Here is a 15,883-nt window from a genome sequence, read left to right on the forward strand (position 1 = left end):
GAATTCCTAGAAAAAACTGCTAACTTTGTCTCTGATTTCTCTCTTTAAAATCCTCTCAAAAACACAGGAAATGCCATATCAGGAGGTTCAATTTTTCAAATTTTCCGGGGGGCATACCCCCCGCCCCCCCTAGAAAGCTCGCGCCTGCGGCGCTCGTCTCCCGCCTGCGGCGCTCGCTGGTCCCTCAAACATGAAAACGAACCCCCCCATTCAAAATCCTGGCTACGGGCATGTGTACCCCGACTTGTAGCGTATGTACCCCGACTTGTAGCCTATGTAACCCAACTTGTAGCGTATGTACCCCTACTTGTAGCGTATGTACCCCGACTTGTAGCGTATGTACCCCACCCTGTAGCGTATGTACCCCGACCTGTAGCGTATGTACCCCGACTTTTAGCGCATGTACCCCGACTTGTAGCGTATGTACCCCGACTTTTAGCGCATGTACCCCGACTTGTAGCGTATGTACTCCGACCTGTAGAGTATGTACCCCAACCTGTAGCGTATGTACCCCGACCTGTAGCGTATGTACCCCGGCCTGTAGCGTACGTGCCCCGTCTTGTAGCGTATTTACCCCGACCTGTTTCGTATGTACCCTGACTTGTTGCGTATGTACCCCGACCTTTAGCTGGGTTCGAATCTCTTGACATGTCCCAAAGCTCAACAGCGCCCTTGGACGCAAATGAGTATATAGCTTCGGTTAGGAACGTCCCATACATACAATGTAGGACGTTAAATGGACGTTCTGTGTTCGAGGAGAGCCACACCTCAAGCATGTTAAACAACCCATCACATTTATCGAAAAGTGTAGGGGATCTTCCCGGTGTGAGTGGATCAAATAAATCTGTCCGGATATGCAGCTTACACTCATCAGTATAAACCTGGTGTGTTACACCATGAGGCAGTTTACAGGTATGCAAAACAAACAAAGACATTTCAGCTGCATTGTGAGAGAAAATCTTGTTGACCACTAAAACTCTTGTTCTGTTGTAGCCACACTGAAAACCAACGAACAAAAAACTGTACTGTGCATGTGACTGAATGCTATGCTTCCCCTACGGCTGACTAAGCTATGGGAGAGTGAGTGAGTGAGTGAATGTGACTTTGGGTGGAACTGCATGTTGTTAATGTCAGATTAAGTTCTTTCAAGCACTTTGAAAAGCAGGTTTGAACAGAAATGCGAGTATGGAGAATAAAGCTGTTTCTGAATTATGGTATGATGTGTTTTGATTAAAGAAAGTCTTGCAAGATATTGCTACTATAAAACGAAATAAATCATGGTGATAAAAACTGCACATAATTTTATTGGCAAGTATAGAAGGTATTTATCCTTATAGTTTTAACATGTTTAGAAAACCCTGTACAATGTAATTGTTTTCAAAAACAACTTAACTCTTCAGTGTTACAAGCATGGACGATTATACATTCCAGCTGACCGACTTTGGCACACTCAGAGCTATAGCAGGATAGACCAACTCTCAAAAGATGTTCTTTTGATAAGCAAACAGTGCATAATCCTAAATTACATACAATTGCAAGTTTCCATTTTTGTTTGATTTTCTGGTTATCAAAAGAAATAAGGAACTGTTGTGTTTCGGACTTGGTGACACAAGCACTTAAAAAAAACTGTCCTGTTCATCGGATGTTTGATCTCGATCTGCTTCTCCTTCGACGAGTGACGGAAGGCGGTCTGGAGTCGGGGAACGGGAAGGGAACCCCAAACCTCGCGCACATCTGCCTCATGGTCGTTTCATATTCCTTATTGAGTTTGGCAGATTGCTGAAGTGCATACTTCAAATCTTCAATTTCCTCAAAGAAACCCTATGTAAAAAAGGAAAAAATAGAAAAAGACATATATTTTTCACATCTATTTATTGAGGATGAAGCAAAAAGTAAAATGCTGATAAGAAAAATTCTCTTCAAAAACATAAACGCAATGTACAAAGATAAAACATTGACTAAGAACACATAATACCATGCTAAACTTTCTTCCAACACTAAGGCATTGGTAGGAAGTTCAGAATTGTATTATGATTACTACCAATACAGATGAGCTTCCATGATTATTAAGAACACAGTTCAACATGCATAGAAAATACAAGACGGATAGCAGAAAACCACAAAGCAAGATGAGTAGTCAATTACAAAAACACACATTTTTACCTTAATAAAAGCTAGAGGACATATTAGAATATATGTTATGATTCCTGCCATTGGACATCATACTGATAAGGTAATAAAACAAAAGTGATGTCATACACAATTAGCAAAAATAAGCATTACTTACGGCATCTAAACCTTTCAGTTCACTTTTGAACTTCTGATTTTCCTTGTTGAGCTTGTCTCTCTCCCGCTTTAATTTTCTAATCTCCTGTAAAAGTCCTGTAGAAGAGGTAGACGGTAAAACAAGTCAGGCAATACAAGGCAATAGCCTGGGTGTCATCCAATTTCTACTGGGGCTCCTACACTCACTACCCTAAAAAAAATATAATTTTTTAGGGTAGAGAGTGTAGGAGCCCAGGTAGAAATAGGATGACACCCAGGCTAACAAGACAAAGGTTGAAGTATGAAATAGGCAGAACTATGAAACCAAGCTATTAGCTAGCAGGGCGTCAGGGCGTCTTCTGGATGCCCTACACTAAGAAAAAAAATAGATGCCCTCCTTTTGCAGGGGCCACCTAGAGGACACCTTGTTTCCCTGGTTATTACATTACACAAGTCATGTACATTTTGTACATGTTCATGTGTTCCTCACACATACACACACTGCCACTGTTGTTTTTGCCTCATACCAGACACTGGAACAGCATGTAAATGATTGATATGCAAAGCTACCAGGTAATTGTTAATTCATCGAGCCCACTGGGGAAGTCTGCTGCCCCCCCCCCCCCCAAATATTTTTGGATGTCCTGTCTATAAATCCTAGCTAAAAGCCTGCTTGAAACCAATACAGGCATGGAGATCAGAAGTAGCCAATCACACACCACATCTGATAAAACAGTTTAACAAATCAGCCAATGACAAACCAGCATCAGTAGGTGATGGTGTTCTCCTGTAGGGGGATCTACTTCTCTTCCCACGAGCCTTTGCAGTTTTGCCTGGCGGTGCATGCTGGGACTGCTGCAGCCTCTCTGCCTGCTGGTTAGCCTTTTGTAGACTCTGCTCAAGTTCGTAGATTTTTAGCTGCATCCAAGAAAAAGAAAGTAAAAGAAATTTGATACAAAAACTTTGAACATTATAAAGTTGTAACCAGGTAAGTTTCTTTTTTTTAAATTTCAATACAAATGCTTGAACAGGGCCGTCTCTAGCATTGATTATTTTCCGTCCTACTCACTTTTTCTCAGCACAATGTCATGTTGTATATTTTGGTTGTTAGATCTGTCATTTTGATCTTACAAAAATACAAACGAGTTGAATTTTTTGTCCGTCCTAAGAAGCAAATTTCTGTCTTGGGATGGGTCCTAGAGACAGCCCTGCTGTTGAATCTAATTCTTGGTTTTGTGCTGTTATCCTAGATTGTTACAGTACTGTGTTTATGTAACTCATTCATTGTTACACAGTAGAGCTTTAAAAAGATCAAAGAAGGATACTGACGTTTAGGTTTGCAATGGCCTCCACATGTTCTGCATTTGTCTTCACCTCCTTCTCATACCTCCTCAGGAGGGTGTTGTGCATAGAGAGAAGTCTGCAAAGGGCACAAATACACAAGTCAAAGTTTCAAACAGAACTTGTCTTAAAGATCCTCTTGACTTAAATGCAAAAAGACCTATTCATATACCCATATACCAAATATCAAGACAATCCACCCAGGTACAGTATGTATTGTGTTCACAGATCCACACACATGCACAAAGACACACACACACACATACACACACACACACATACATGTACACGCGCAACCGAAAACATAACCTTCTTGGCAAAGGTAATAGTTTCTGGTTAATCACAAAAAATACCTCATCATAATAATAAGAATTAATATTCTATTCATTTTGTGGTTATTACATTAGTTTTAGTTGTTCTAAAAATGTACAAATGTAGTTGTAATTTGACTTACTTGTTCACTTTGTCTTCATCTCCCTTGGCCTGCTTCCCTGCAGTTCTGCTGGCAGATGCTAGGGGTCTCTGTTCCTTCTTATGCTGCCACTGAGCCTCTGTCTGGCTTTCCGCACTGGAGGAAACAACCCGTTTTTTTTAGTAATACAGACTCGTGGATGTTCCTTGTTTGAAGAGAGCCACACCTTGAGCATGTTTGGATCAAACTATCAGTCTCATCTCATATATGTATGATATCTAGTTTAAGTTTGCTTCACAAAACATGTGCTACGCCTCAAAACTCGAGACTAGTTATGCAAAACACCCAAGAATCACACCCACACGCTTCCACAGTTACAAACAAACAAAGGAATCACACTTCATACTTCGTACTGAGTACAGTCACAATACAAGTTGCTAGGGGGTCCATACTTACGCCACTTACTCCCTGCCCCAACACGGCCAACAGCTATCCACCACTCAAATATCACGACGATAGTATTAGTACATGTGTATTTCCAGAAAATTAGACCAAAGACTAAAGTTCCGCTGCAGTACAGTATGAGGCTAAGAGGCCCATTATCAAAGTTTACCTTTGTTTCTGCAACACTTACCCACCTACCAATTATCATGAAGATCTATTCACGTTTTGTACATAGTTAACATACAAACATACGACCACTGCTGATCAACCATAAGGCAAAACCGAAAACATAACCTTCTGGCGAAGGTAATTAAAGGTACAACTCACTTCCTGGTAGTGACGTAATCCCTCAGCAGAGTCTGAACTCTGACCTGGTCCCTCAGCTGTCCCAACTCCAGCTCCAGTCCGCTGTTCTTCCTCCTCAACTTCCTCACCTGTCTGGTCAGGTGCTGGTTCTCAACTGTCAACTGTTAAACATACATTTGATACATGATCATTAACAGTGATTAGGGTTGGACAGCAAGGAAATAAATAAGATATGCAAAGTAACAGCTACTCAACTCAAGCAACTGGATCAAATTTGATGATCATGATCATTATCATTCATCATATAAGGGCCCCCCATATAACACCATCAGGGCCAAAGTAGGTGGGCTAAGGCAGACAGGCAGGCAGGCAAGCCTCCAGCCTGGCCCAGAACAAGACAGTTGCACTGGGGGATATATGTACTCAGTAGACCAGTAAAACGTGACCTTCTGGTGTCCAGGGCTTCATACTAGTATGTAGGCAGCTGCTATAAGCGTGATTCAATCATGATCAGGCTATGGGGATAGAATGTGGGATAAATGAGTATGATCTACATGTATCTGTTCATCAGTATAACGTTACTACACATGTACTGACGAAGTCACTGACGAAAGACAGCGGATGCTATCTGAAACGTCTGACTGTTTCAGAATCTTACTAGTATCCAGTTGCTTGAGTAATTATTTTTGGCGTATCTTATTACCTGGATGTCTAACCTTCATCAACGTACTACACATGTAGTTTAGATGATGCTAGACATGATATTAAACCTGTATTCATTTATGACCTACCCACATAACGTTAACATGCTTATATTTTTTCTGCAATCTCATTTCATCTCTACAAACTCCAGGAGGCTGGTGGGTGTTTTTCCAGCCCTGAGCTAGTGGCTGAGCGACTCCAAATTATGAATATCATGTCAAACACAGAATATAATTTTATGTGAGTGACCGAACGTACAAGGTATGTAGTTTACCTTTGCAAATAATCATAAATGGTTGGAATCATAATCTACGTAGTCTATCTCACTACCATGCCAAGTTCTAGACCTTTTAAGCATATAACCTGCTTGCTTTAAGTAAATCTTTAAGTCATAAATAAATGGCGTTGAAAATAATTTTAACGCTTGGTTCTACAACTTACAACAGTACAAACAACATGTTGATCGGTCCGACTATTTTTTACCTTGTTGCAGACGTGAATACTCGGCATATCCATACTGGTCCACTCTTGAGGTTTTCTGTAGTCCTTAGAGAAAATTCACAACCAGAATCTACCATGGTTATGATGCTACATAACCAATTTTAACAGCGTTTGACTTTCTAGATTACCAAAAGTGTTCCACTTCCGCCATTTTGAATTTACCGCCTACATTAGCTGTCCAGTGAAAACTATTCAATGCCTTGATAATCATTTAAGATTAATCGTTCATAGATATATACTTCACCTTTTCTAGTTCAAATTTTCGTATAACCATATCATGAATAAATTAATATTTTATTGGTTTTTATTAATTTATGTGTAACGCTATGTATTAATTGGTATTGTCAGTTTTTTAAGGCGAAGAAATTGAAAACCGTGAACAGCATTTTTTTATATCACCTGTTAGAGAAGACAAAATGGCGACACCGGTTAAAGTTGCGAAGACAGACTCGTGGGATGACTGCTTTCACGCTGCTGTGGAGGTAGCCAGAGAAGCAGGGGAGGTGAGACACAGGCCTAGAGTTATTTATGAACATATTATTGTGCACATTTCGATAATATCCTCGCCCTTAAGTGTTGTAGCTCACCTTGAAATTCGTTTTGCCCGAGGCGTGGGAGGGGGGCATAGAAATTTTTTGGAATGACATCTTTCCCAAAATCAACTCAACCTCGTACAGAACAATGGCAGTCGAACCTGTCTTCTTGTTTCCTCAGTGTGTGATTCTCCTCATTCAATTCTCCCACCCTTTCATCAGAGACTACCCAGAAGCTATCGTTAATGTTTAAACCTTGTTCTTGTACAGATGCAAGTGTTGTACCTTCAGTTTCCCATGTACTATCTATAGGCAACGCCCCTCAGTTGGTGTCAAATACTCAAACGCCGGTCACTACCAGTCTCCAGTGGGTTTCTAGACGTCCCCCCCCTTACCGTTTCCCCTAGTCAAATTATTCCCCCCTGTCCTGGACGCCCCCCCCCCCCAAGACGTTTTCCCATGTCCTTTCCCCGTCAAATATTTGTCTCCCCTAATCAAGTAAAACATATTTTTGTAACAAATTTGACTTCAAGTAAACTGGTATATTTCTTAGCAAAGTCAGAAATTATCAATCGGCAAAGACCGGTACCCCTCCAGTGGGGGCTGAAAAGAGTAGAAATTTGGCCAATTTCTACTCTTTTCTGCCACCTCTGGACCCCGGTAGAGGCTAGTAAAGCGCCCAAGGACTCCTAGTATGTCCATAGGACAGTCCGACTCTTACTGGGATGGACACCAACTCTTTTCAAAACTCAATAAGTGTGGTGCGTTCTTTAACGTTATAACATGCTGGAGGTGTGGCTTTTCTCCAACACGAGACCTCCATTTTAGCGTCCTATTCGAGGGACGTCCCTAACTGAAACCGGGTACTCATTTTCGAATGTCAGACAAGTCAGCACACACTCGGCACCTAGCTAATCAAAACAACTCGGCACCGTGCCAAAGACCGTTTTTACATGTTTCGACAGAAAAAGGACACCTAACCTTAACAATAACCCTAATTCTTTGGTGGAAATGTGTGGAAATTTGAGAACAATACCTTTTCCAAGGGCACAACACTTTGACATGTCAGGGGTTTAAACCCAGACTGTTGATTCTTGACCAAAACTCTAACCGCTATGCACTTGAGGTGTGTATCACATGGATAATAGTAGTAGATTATTTTGTAATTATAGGATAAACATGTGTTTGTTGTGTAACGTTATAGGAGATACGACGTGCCTTCAGCAGTGAGAAGCGTATTGAGACCAAGTCGTGTGCCGTGGACCTGGTGACAGAGACCGATCAGAAAGTGGAGAAGATGATCATCTCTACGCTGAGGGAGAAGTTTCCAACCCACAGGTGAGACACAGAAAAAAAGTTAAGTGATCTCAAACTAGTTTAGCTCAAATGAACTCAATGAACAGATGAGCTAATCTTCCACTGGTCGTGACAGAGAAGACTAGCTCTTTTCAACAAGCACAATGAACAGTGGACCACGGCTTAACGTCCCATCCTAAAGACTGCGACCCTTTCCGGTAGCGTGCATGTCGGGTGAGCGACATGGCCGGGATCGAACCCTCGGCTTTTAGTTCCAGAGGCAAGATCGCTAACGTTAAAGCTTACCTGAAACGGGTTTCAAATTCTTTATTTTCTATGATTTTCTGACGATTCTAGGGGTCCTTTACCTCCTGGTTGGATTGGGATATTTTTCATGTGATGATTCTGTCGGGAAGTTATGTTAAAACGTCCTCAAATAGTGTGTTTTTATGCATCTGAGAGGGAATGCAAATCAGATGCAAATGTTATGCATGACGTCACAACTATGAGTGCAGTTCACTACAATGGCGCCTTCTACAACTTTTAGACCTAATAATACTAGCGGCGGACAGTATACTAGTAGTGTATCAAGAGGGCCAAATGGTGTCGGCTATAAAAATGGTCAGTCCACTAGCGGCAGGGATATCTCTCCACAGATTCGGGAGGTGTTAGAATCAGTTTGTCTCCGAAAACAAAGTTGTACTGATCTCAGGGGCCTTCGCGCGGGAGGGCCGGGCAGCTCAAGCCGCCCGCCAGGTCAGGTCCCGTTATAACCACCGCCGCGGACGGCACGATCACAAGCCCGGCACCAACAAGCTTTTACAGGCGGAATCTTTCGTCCAAGCGGCAGCTACAGGCCCGGGAAAGTCCGCGGGAAGCTTGTTGGGCTGTCCGGCAGCAGGTTTCGGAGGAATGTCGCCCTGACTCGGCCACACACCCGGGCGGTGGGTCTGATTTCACCGCGCCACTGAACCGCGATAGCAGCAGTCTCCTCCCGAACACGCACCGAGAACAGCCCGGTAAGTCCGATGGTGACGTTTCCGAGGGTTTCTTGCTGTTGCTAAAGACGGTCATGGCGTCTGGGAGGACCGGTCCAAGTAGAGAAGTCAGAGAGAACGTTTTGGGGCAGTTCGTCTGCTTCTGGCAAGACGCCAGGCTTACACAATAACAGAAAAAAATGGCCGCGGACGCCGCTCAAGTAGATTTCCTATCACGAAATTTTCTGTCTGTTTTCTCAATTTCAAGGACAGTTAGCCACGAACTGTCTACCCAATATGAAAGACAAACACACATACTTTTGTGTGGAATGTACTTTGACTCGCATTTCTTATGCCAACCGTTGTAAATTCTACGTAGTTGACACTGTACACCATGCAAACAACGCGCGTGACCGAAGGTTTGGACCGTACGATCGAGACACAAATTTCTGCGCTTCCACAGCCAAATGTATCTTGACATTAATGCACAGTATGGACACCGTACCTCAAGCTAATGCAAGTTGATGCTATAGTTGGCATATAGTAGAGGAGATGACTGTTTGTACCCGCTATTGTACAGTAATTTGTACGTTAAAGTAGTGAACTTTCTTCCGCTTGGTGGCGACTTGCGTTATCCAATCGCATCGGAATGGAATAAATTTCAAGGGCCTGTTAAGTATTTATTGGTAATGTGAATTCAATACAATTTTTTCTAAGAGAAGTAAAATATGTGTTCTTTCGACAGACCGAGTTTTGTCTCTGAATTATGTTTCCTTTTTAAGATATGAGACCATCAAACATGTGTTATTCCAACAAGCAGCCATATGAGCTACACGAGAGTCATAGTTGTGACCTCACACCCTGTTCCTAATTAGTCCCACCCAGGAGTACAAAGTACAAATTTTTAGGTCGCCGTTTCAGCAAGTTCTTGCCGGAGAACTGATTTAAAGATTACATAGATGTTTTCAGAAAAGATTGAATTTTTACATGAATGATAGAGGAAATTTCAGGAGATTTCATTTCAGGTAAGCTTTAACCACTGGACTACGCACACTACCATTACACACAGCTATAGATATAAGCAGGACTTGATGACCCTTATCTACTGATAGATGTGAGAAACATCCAGTCAATAGTGCAAACAAATTTCTTATTGAAAGGAACTTACTCAAACTAACTAACTGTCAATAGCCTACATATGCATGTAGGCCAAGTTGAATTGCAGCAATGCAGAGACACTTATGCCTTCCTTTGATAAAAACCTTTAGAACACCGAAGTAGCCGTTTGGCACCCAATTCGCTATATTGGTTACATATCTAGAGTTAGGCAGCAGGGAGAAGGTTAATCTCTTCCCTACTAAGGTAGCTTTCTGGCAGCAAGTTTGTGTTGATTGCAAGGTCAGACAGTAGCAAGAACTTTAAACTACATATACACAGTATATAGTACCTTCAGCCCTGTACTATACTTGTGCAGTTTTCAGTTATCTGTAATGGAATAGTGTCCCAAGTCTTTTCTTTCCAGTTTGTCTGTTATTTAGTGGTATATTTTCAAGTGTTATAGTTATACTTCCACAGTACTAGTATGTTTTTGATAACTTTCTTTATTCATCAGTTTCATAGGTGAGGAGTCTGCCGCGGCAGGTGAGAAAGTGGAGTTGACTGACAACCCCACCTGGATCATCGATCCTGTGGACGGTACCACTAACTTTGTACACGGGTGGGTAGAACTACATTGTAGATCTGTCTGGATCAGTTAGACACCTCGTAATATATACAGGAAGTGTCCTAGAATGGCTAGATTGGGAGATCTTTTTTAATCAGGGTTTTTACATTCGGTCAAAATTAGTATGGTAACCATGGTGTGGAGGTAAGCAATTATTTGCTGAGATACTGTTACTGCAGAAACGTCTGCGTTGGTTTTATGTTCGCGTTTTTTTGTGGTATACTGGTAAGCTCTTCACCAGGAACTAAAAACCACAGCGTATATTTTCCCCTCGTAACCCCCTTGTCTACTATTGTCTGAAACGCAAACTTAAAACAACTGTGAACACTCCATTTTCTATATATATCTACAGTACCATGAAATTAGAACAATGCAAACTTGGATGCATTTTCAGTAACAGATTAAACACCTAGGTTGGGGAAATTCCTGATCCAAGCTAAACTAAAACCTGTTCTCTTTGATTGCTACATACGTATGTACATCTTATTCTTTTAGTCTACAATGTCAAATGTTTTTTTATAAACAACGTCTTTAAACAAAATGTATTTTCACCACAATTTCAGGTTCCCCTTCGTTGCTGTGTCTATTGCATTGTCAGTTAACAAAGAGGTGAGGAACATGACAACAACAATACTTACCTACAATGAAATGATATGCGATTTAACCTCTGAATAATCCCTTCATGAAAATATAAATCATTGTTCATGTTGTCACTGTTGTTATACAGGATTACTGTAAATGCAGAAATGTTCGTGGTGGGTTTATGTTTGCGTTTTTTGCGGCAACCGTTTCACAGCGAACATAAAACCACTGCATACATTTTTGTCCAATATTGTGACTATAGCACTGCCGCAAACTAAGAACCACTGCAAACACTCCATTTTCTTGAAATAAAAACCACACAAACTTAAATGGTAGTATTAGCAATGTGGCTTCAGTAAATCAGAGAATACTAGCTTTTGGAGATGAGTGATAAAAACTTTAAGGTGTTTTTTGTCTTTTTTGTGTGCATGTTAGGTTGTGGTTGGTGTTGTTTACAATGCCATTCTAGACCAGATGTTCACAGGACAGATAGGGAAGGGCGCCTTCATGAACGGGAAACCTATCCATGTTTCTGGACAAGAAGGTGAGTCTTTGTTATCTCCATGAAAAAAGGCTTTTTCATGGATATACTGTTTTGCTTGCGTTTGGTGTTTGTGTGTATGTATGTGTCACCGGATGCTTAAAGTCACCATAACTGTAGAACCTGTACATGGATTGTAATGATTTTTGGTATGTGGGTGGGTGTTAAGAGGAGGAAGGTCAAGGTCGATTTTTGGCCCCCTGGCATGTGTGACTGGAACTGCAATGGCGTATTTGTAAAAATCTTCAATGTAGAAGAACTGAAGAGAGGATCGACAGATCGTCATGTTATTTGGTACACAGGTAGGTTAGACCAAGATGTCCACACTTAAGTGCAAACTATGCAAATGAGACCGAATGTGCATAAATAAGGAGGTAAATCGTTTGCATGTGTGTCGCTGGATGCTCAAAGTCAGCATAACTGTAGAACGTGTAGATGGATTGTAATGATATTTGGTATGTGGGTATGCGCTGGGAGGAGAATGGTCAAGGTCGATTTTGGGCCCCCTGGTTTGTGTCCCAGGAACTACAATGGCCTATTTGTAAAAATGTTCTAAAGGGGTATAACTGAAGAAAGGAACAACAGATTTTCATGTTATTTGGTACGCAGGTAGGTTGGACAGAGATGTACACACTGAAGTGCAAATCATGCAAAGTTAGTGTATTTGCGTGTGTGTGCGCGTGTGTGTATGTTTGTGTCACCGTGTGTGTATGTATGTGTCACCGGATGCGTAAAATCAGCATAACTATAGAACGTGTAGATCTGATGATATTTGGTATGTGGGTAGGTGTCAAGAGGAAAAAGGTCAAGGTCGATTTTGGGCCCCCTGGTATGTGTCACTGGAACTGTAATGGCGTATTTGTCAAAATCTTCATAGGAGAATAACTGAAGAAAGGAGCGACAGATTTTCATGTTATTTACTATGCAGGTAGCTTAGAGAGGGTTGTATAAAATGAAGTGCAAATTATGCAAATTGGACCTAATTTGCATAAGTAATGAGGAAAATCTTGTGGCACTACTAACAGCTATTAGTAGCTATTAATAGCGAAAGTGGGTCACTTCTCCTAAGCCCCCCCCCGACAGGTGGCCGGGGGTCATACCATTGAGCGATATAGAATGGGGGGAACTGGTTTAATAAATAAAAAATTTCATGGAGATTTTGGGTCCTAAGGCTCTTGTTTTATTTTATTTTATTAGAATTGCAACAGTACAATACACGTGGGGCACGGGCAGCTATTTCTGGTTTCGTGACCCACACATAATATACCCATTCTTTTACACCTGGGTGGGGTGAGGAAAGTTGTGTAAAGTGCCTTTCCCAAGGGCACAACATTTCAATGGCACTAGGTGATTCGAACTTGAGACCGCTGGGTTCTGGGCCAAAAACCCTGCCGTTACACCACACACCACACGGTTCTCTTAAGCCCCGATTAGACACAGTTGAGCTTGGCCTCTCAACCTTCCTCCAATGATTGTGTATGTTGGGAGTAGTTTTCAGGAGCTAGGTCGGCTATGGTTGGCTGGTGGTCAACGCGGTTGGCTGGTGTTTGGGAATCAAATTTGACTCTTAATCTACATGTAAAACTGGTCAGACTGCTCCCAACCTACCACCGACCTTGGTCGGGTAGTGGTCGGGAGCAATATTTTGTTATGTGTAACCAGGGCTTGATGTGACAGACAAGTGTGTACAAACATATTGTGATCCCTACGAGTAAAAAAAAAAACTACAAATGTACTTATCTGTTTCTGATGTAGAATAATATTAAGCCATGTTAAGACATGCAGTTCTTTAGTTCATGAATGAATGGAATTTATTGCTGATCAATTGCATAAGATTATTGTGCAAGCGACATTTGTACTTCTACTTAATGATAGCAATTCTTGTCTAATCTAATCTAAATGCTTATAAATGACACTAATAGTAACTAAGTAGCTTTTATCAATACCAATTTATGTTTGATAAATTTGTTCAAATTTGCTATAAGTAGATCATTTGGTCTCACTTTTGTGATAAATGACAAATAAATTGACCAACACAGGCAGATACAGGTGCAGGCTATAATACAAAAATGTAGGAACAAATTATGCTTAGTTACCATTGCCTTCATCAATTTTTGATCTTTATATGTCTTCCACAGACCTTAGCCAGTCCCTACTCATCTCGGAGTTTGGGTCTAGTAGAGACAAAGAAAAGATGGACCTGGTCTTCAGTAATCTTGGGTCATTTCTTAACGAGAAAAACTCAGCTCATGGGTAAGTGTTGTTTTTTAAATCATCACTTTTGTGTTATATTTGCCCTCTTGTATTTCACTATGTATGTATGTATGTGGTAGTAGGTACTAATACTAGTACATGTATATGTCTGTTATATCTTGATACATTGAAACAACAATTGACAAGCTTTATTTGACCTGCTTATCAAGAGAGACTTGTCGTCTTGTTTGACAAATATGCAGCCACTCTCTCATTGGTGGAACCTGTAATTGCCATGCTATCATTGGTTAAACTGCTAAATATGATTAACAGTCAGTACCACTCTATACTATAGCACACAGATGCTTGTTTTCCTTTGTGCACGTAATAGCACCATCTATTTTTTTGTCTCTCACCCCTTTTCCTTATTTTTAAACTAAAGATCTTCTCTCTCTTCTATGTCCGTTACCACAGGGTACGGTCCATGGGTTCCGCTGCACTAAACATGTCGCATGTCGCCTGTGGTGGTGGGGACGCTTATTTCGAGTTCGGGATCCATTGCTGGGACGTAGCGGCGGGGTACCTAGTCGTAAAAGAAGCAGGAGGGGTTGTTTTAGACACCGCAGGTGAGGATTGTTTTTTTTTTTTGTGTGTTTGCTTTTAGGTGCAGGCTGCTTGGATCCGCAGCACTGGATATGTGCCAGATAGCCATTGGTGGAGGAGACATGTACTACCAGTATGGGATCCACGTGTGGGACATCGCTGCAGGGGCACTGATCATTAGGGAAGCCGGGGGAGTAGTGTGGGACACCACAGGTAGGAATGGAGGAGTAGTGTGGGACACCACAGGTAGGAATGGGGGAGTAGTGTTGGACACCAAAGGTAGGAATGGGGGAGTAGTGTGGGACACCACAGGTAGGAATGGGGGAGTAGTGTGGGACACCACATGTAGGAATGGGGGAGTAGTGTGGGACACCGCAGCTAGGAATGGGGGAGTAGTGTGGGACACCACAGGTAGGAATGGGGGAGTAGTGTGGGACACCACAGGTAGGAATGGGGGAGTGGTGTGGGACACCACAGGTAGGAATGGGGAGTTGTGTGGGACACCACAGGTAGGAATGGGGGAGAATTACAGTACACAGAACATCACCTAATCTGCATTTCTTTTGTACATTGCTAGAGGGAGCACATTTATCCTAATTTGAATATCCATACATTACCTTTGATTACACTTTTGGCCATGTGTTGATGTTTCTTTTTTTTTTTTTTTTGCTCTTACTTCAGAGGAAAAGATTTCTTCATTTTTGGTTGGTGGATGAAAAACTAGGAAATCAAAGAATTTTTTGGATAAATTCTGGTCCTGTTATTTTTCCCTGCAGGAGGACCGTTCGACATGATGTCCAGACGCGTCTTGTGTGCGAGTAGCGAGAAGCTGGCGAGGACGATAGCAGAGGGACTGACGCAAATGGAGCTTCAGCGAGATTAACTCAGCTGTCCTTTACTATGCCTTCCTCATTGTAATCTTTTCTTGTATAGCTTAGGGATGCGTACCTAAACGTAATATCAGGTACATGTACAGGCAGACAGCTCTAGAAAAGATACTGAAAAATCATTACATAAAAAAAGGAGAAAGTGGAAGATTTAAGGTCTTTTTAGATGCAAAATTTCTGGTGATTGTGTACTTTATTTTTTTCTAATGGAATTATGGATTTGCTGAAATATGATTTTACACAGCAGTGTGGTGGTAGTCTGGAAGCCCTTCTATGTGTTCTATGATTCAAATGCTTTATTTATCAACATTTAGTAACAATTAGTTCAGAAGCACACATAGGGAGCAAAGTATTTAGTTGTACCTTTGTATTGCAAAGCATCATTGGTATTCTCAACCTCCACTGTTACGTGCAATGTAGTTGTACTGTATGTTGTCTGTGTTCCCAAAGAGTTGGTATAGATATAGAATACAATATGGTGTATTCCGTATCACGTGAGGCACTAGCCCGACCTCAGGGAGAGCTGGGACCGAGGGTAATGCGGAATGCACTGTGTTGTATTTACTTTATGTCATAC

At 41.6% G+C, this 15,883-nt stretch overlaps 2 protein-coding genes across 3 annotated transcripts; one reads left to right on the plus strand and one right to left on the minus strand.

Moving 5' to 3' along the window:
• Window positions 1-1,284: 1,284 nt before the first annotated feature.
• Window positions 1,285-6,140, minus strand: LOC136437923 (centrosomal protein of 290 kDa-like). Its single transcript, XM_066432506.1, has 7 exons — window positions 5,954-6,140; window positions 4,790-4,929; window positions 4,061-4,174; window positions 3,595-3,685; window positions 3,027-3,183; window positions 2,288-2,382; window positions 1,285-1,821 (listed from the first exon to the last, which is right to left on the minus strand). Exons 1-7 carry the CDS (start codon window positions 5,984-5,986, stop codon window positions 1,636-1,638), a joined length of 816 nt encoding a protein of 271 aa, XP_066288603.1. The 5' UTR covers window positions 5,987-6,140; the 3' UTR covers window positions 1,285-1,635.
• A 208-nt stretch (window positions 6,141-6,348) lies between these two features.
• Window positions 6,349-15,883, plus strand: LOC136437924 (inositol monophosphatase 1-like). 2 transcript variants are annotated; one of them, XM_066432507.1, is made up of 8 exons: window positions 6,349-6,474; window positions 7,709-7,842; window positions 10,390-10,494; window positions 11,064-11,109; window positions 11,518-11,626; window positions 13,762-13,876; window positions 14,291-14,442; window positions 15,196-15,883. In XM_066432507.1, exons 1-8 carry the CDS (start codon window positions 6,388-6,390, stop codon window positions 15,300-15,302), a joined length of 855 nt encoding a protein of 284 aa, XP_066288604.1. In that variant the 5' UTR covers window positions 6,349-6,387; the 3' UTR covers window positions 15,303-15,883. The 2 variants fall into 2 exon arrangements, with proteins under 2 accessions (XP_066288604.1, XP_066288605.1); XM_066432508.1 differs by lacking the exon at window positions 14,291-14,442 and adding an exon at window positions 14,481-14,632.

The sequence above is a fragment of the Branchiostoma lanceolatum genome, chromosome 7, assembly GCF_035083965.1.
Source record: "Branchiostoma lanceolatum isolate klBraLanc5 chromosome 7, klBraLanc5.hap2, whole genome shotgun sequence".
In the NCBI taxonomy this organism is placed as follows: Eukaryota; Metazoa; Chordata; class Leptocardii; order Amphioxiformes; family Branchiostomatidae; genus Branchiostoma; species Branchiostoma lanceolatum.

Coding starts and splice junctions, on each gene's coding strand:
- LOC136437923 (XM_066432506.1), bottom strand. CDS start 5,986: ATGGATATGCCGAGTATTCACGTCTGCAACAAG. Junction 4,930..5,953: donor GTATTCACGTCTGCAACAAG/GTAAAAAATAGT, acceptor TATGTTTAACAG/TTGACAGTTGAGAACCAGCA. Junction 3,184..3,594: donor AGGCCATTGCAAACCTAAAC/GTCAGTATCCTT, acceptor TCTTGGATGCAG/CTAAAAATCTACGAACTTGA.
- LOC136437924 (XM_066432507.1), top strand. CDS start 6,388: ATGGCGACACCGGTTAAAGTTGCGAAGACAGACTCGTGGGATGACTGC. Junction 6,475..7,708: donor TAGCCAGAGAAGCAGGGGAG/GTGAGACACAGG, acceptor GTAACGTTATAG/GAGATACGACGTGCCTTCAG. Junction 11,110..11,517: donor CATTGTCAGTTAACAAAGAG/GTGAGGAACATG, acceptor TGTGCATGTTAG/GTTGTGGTTGGTGTTGTTTA.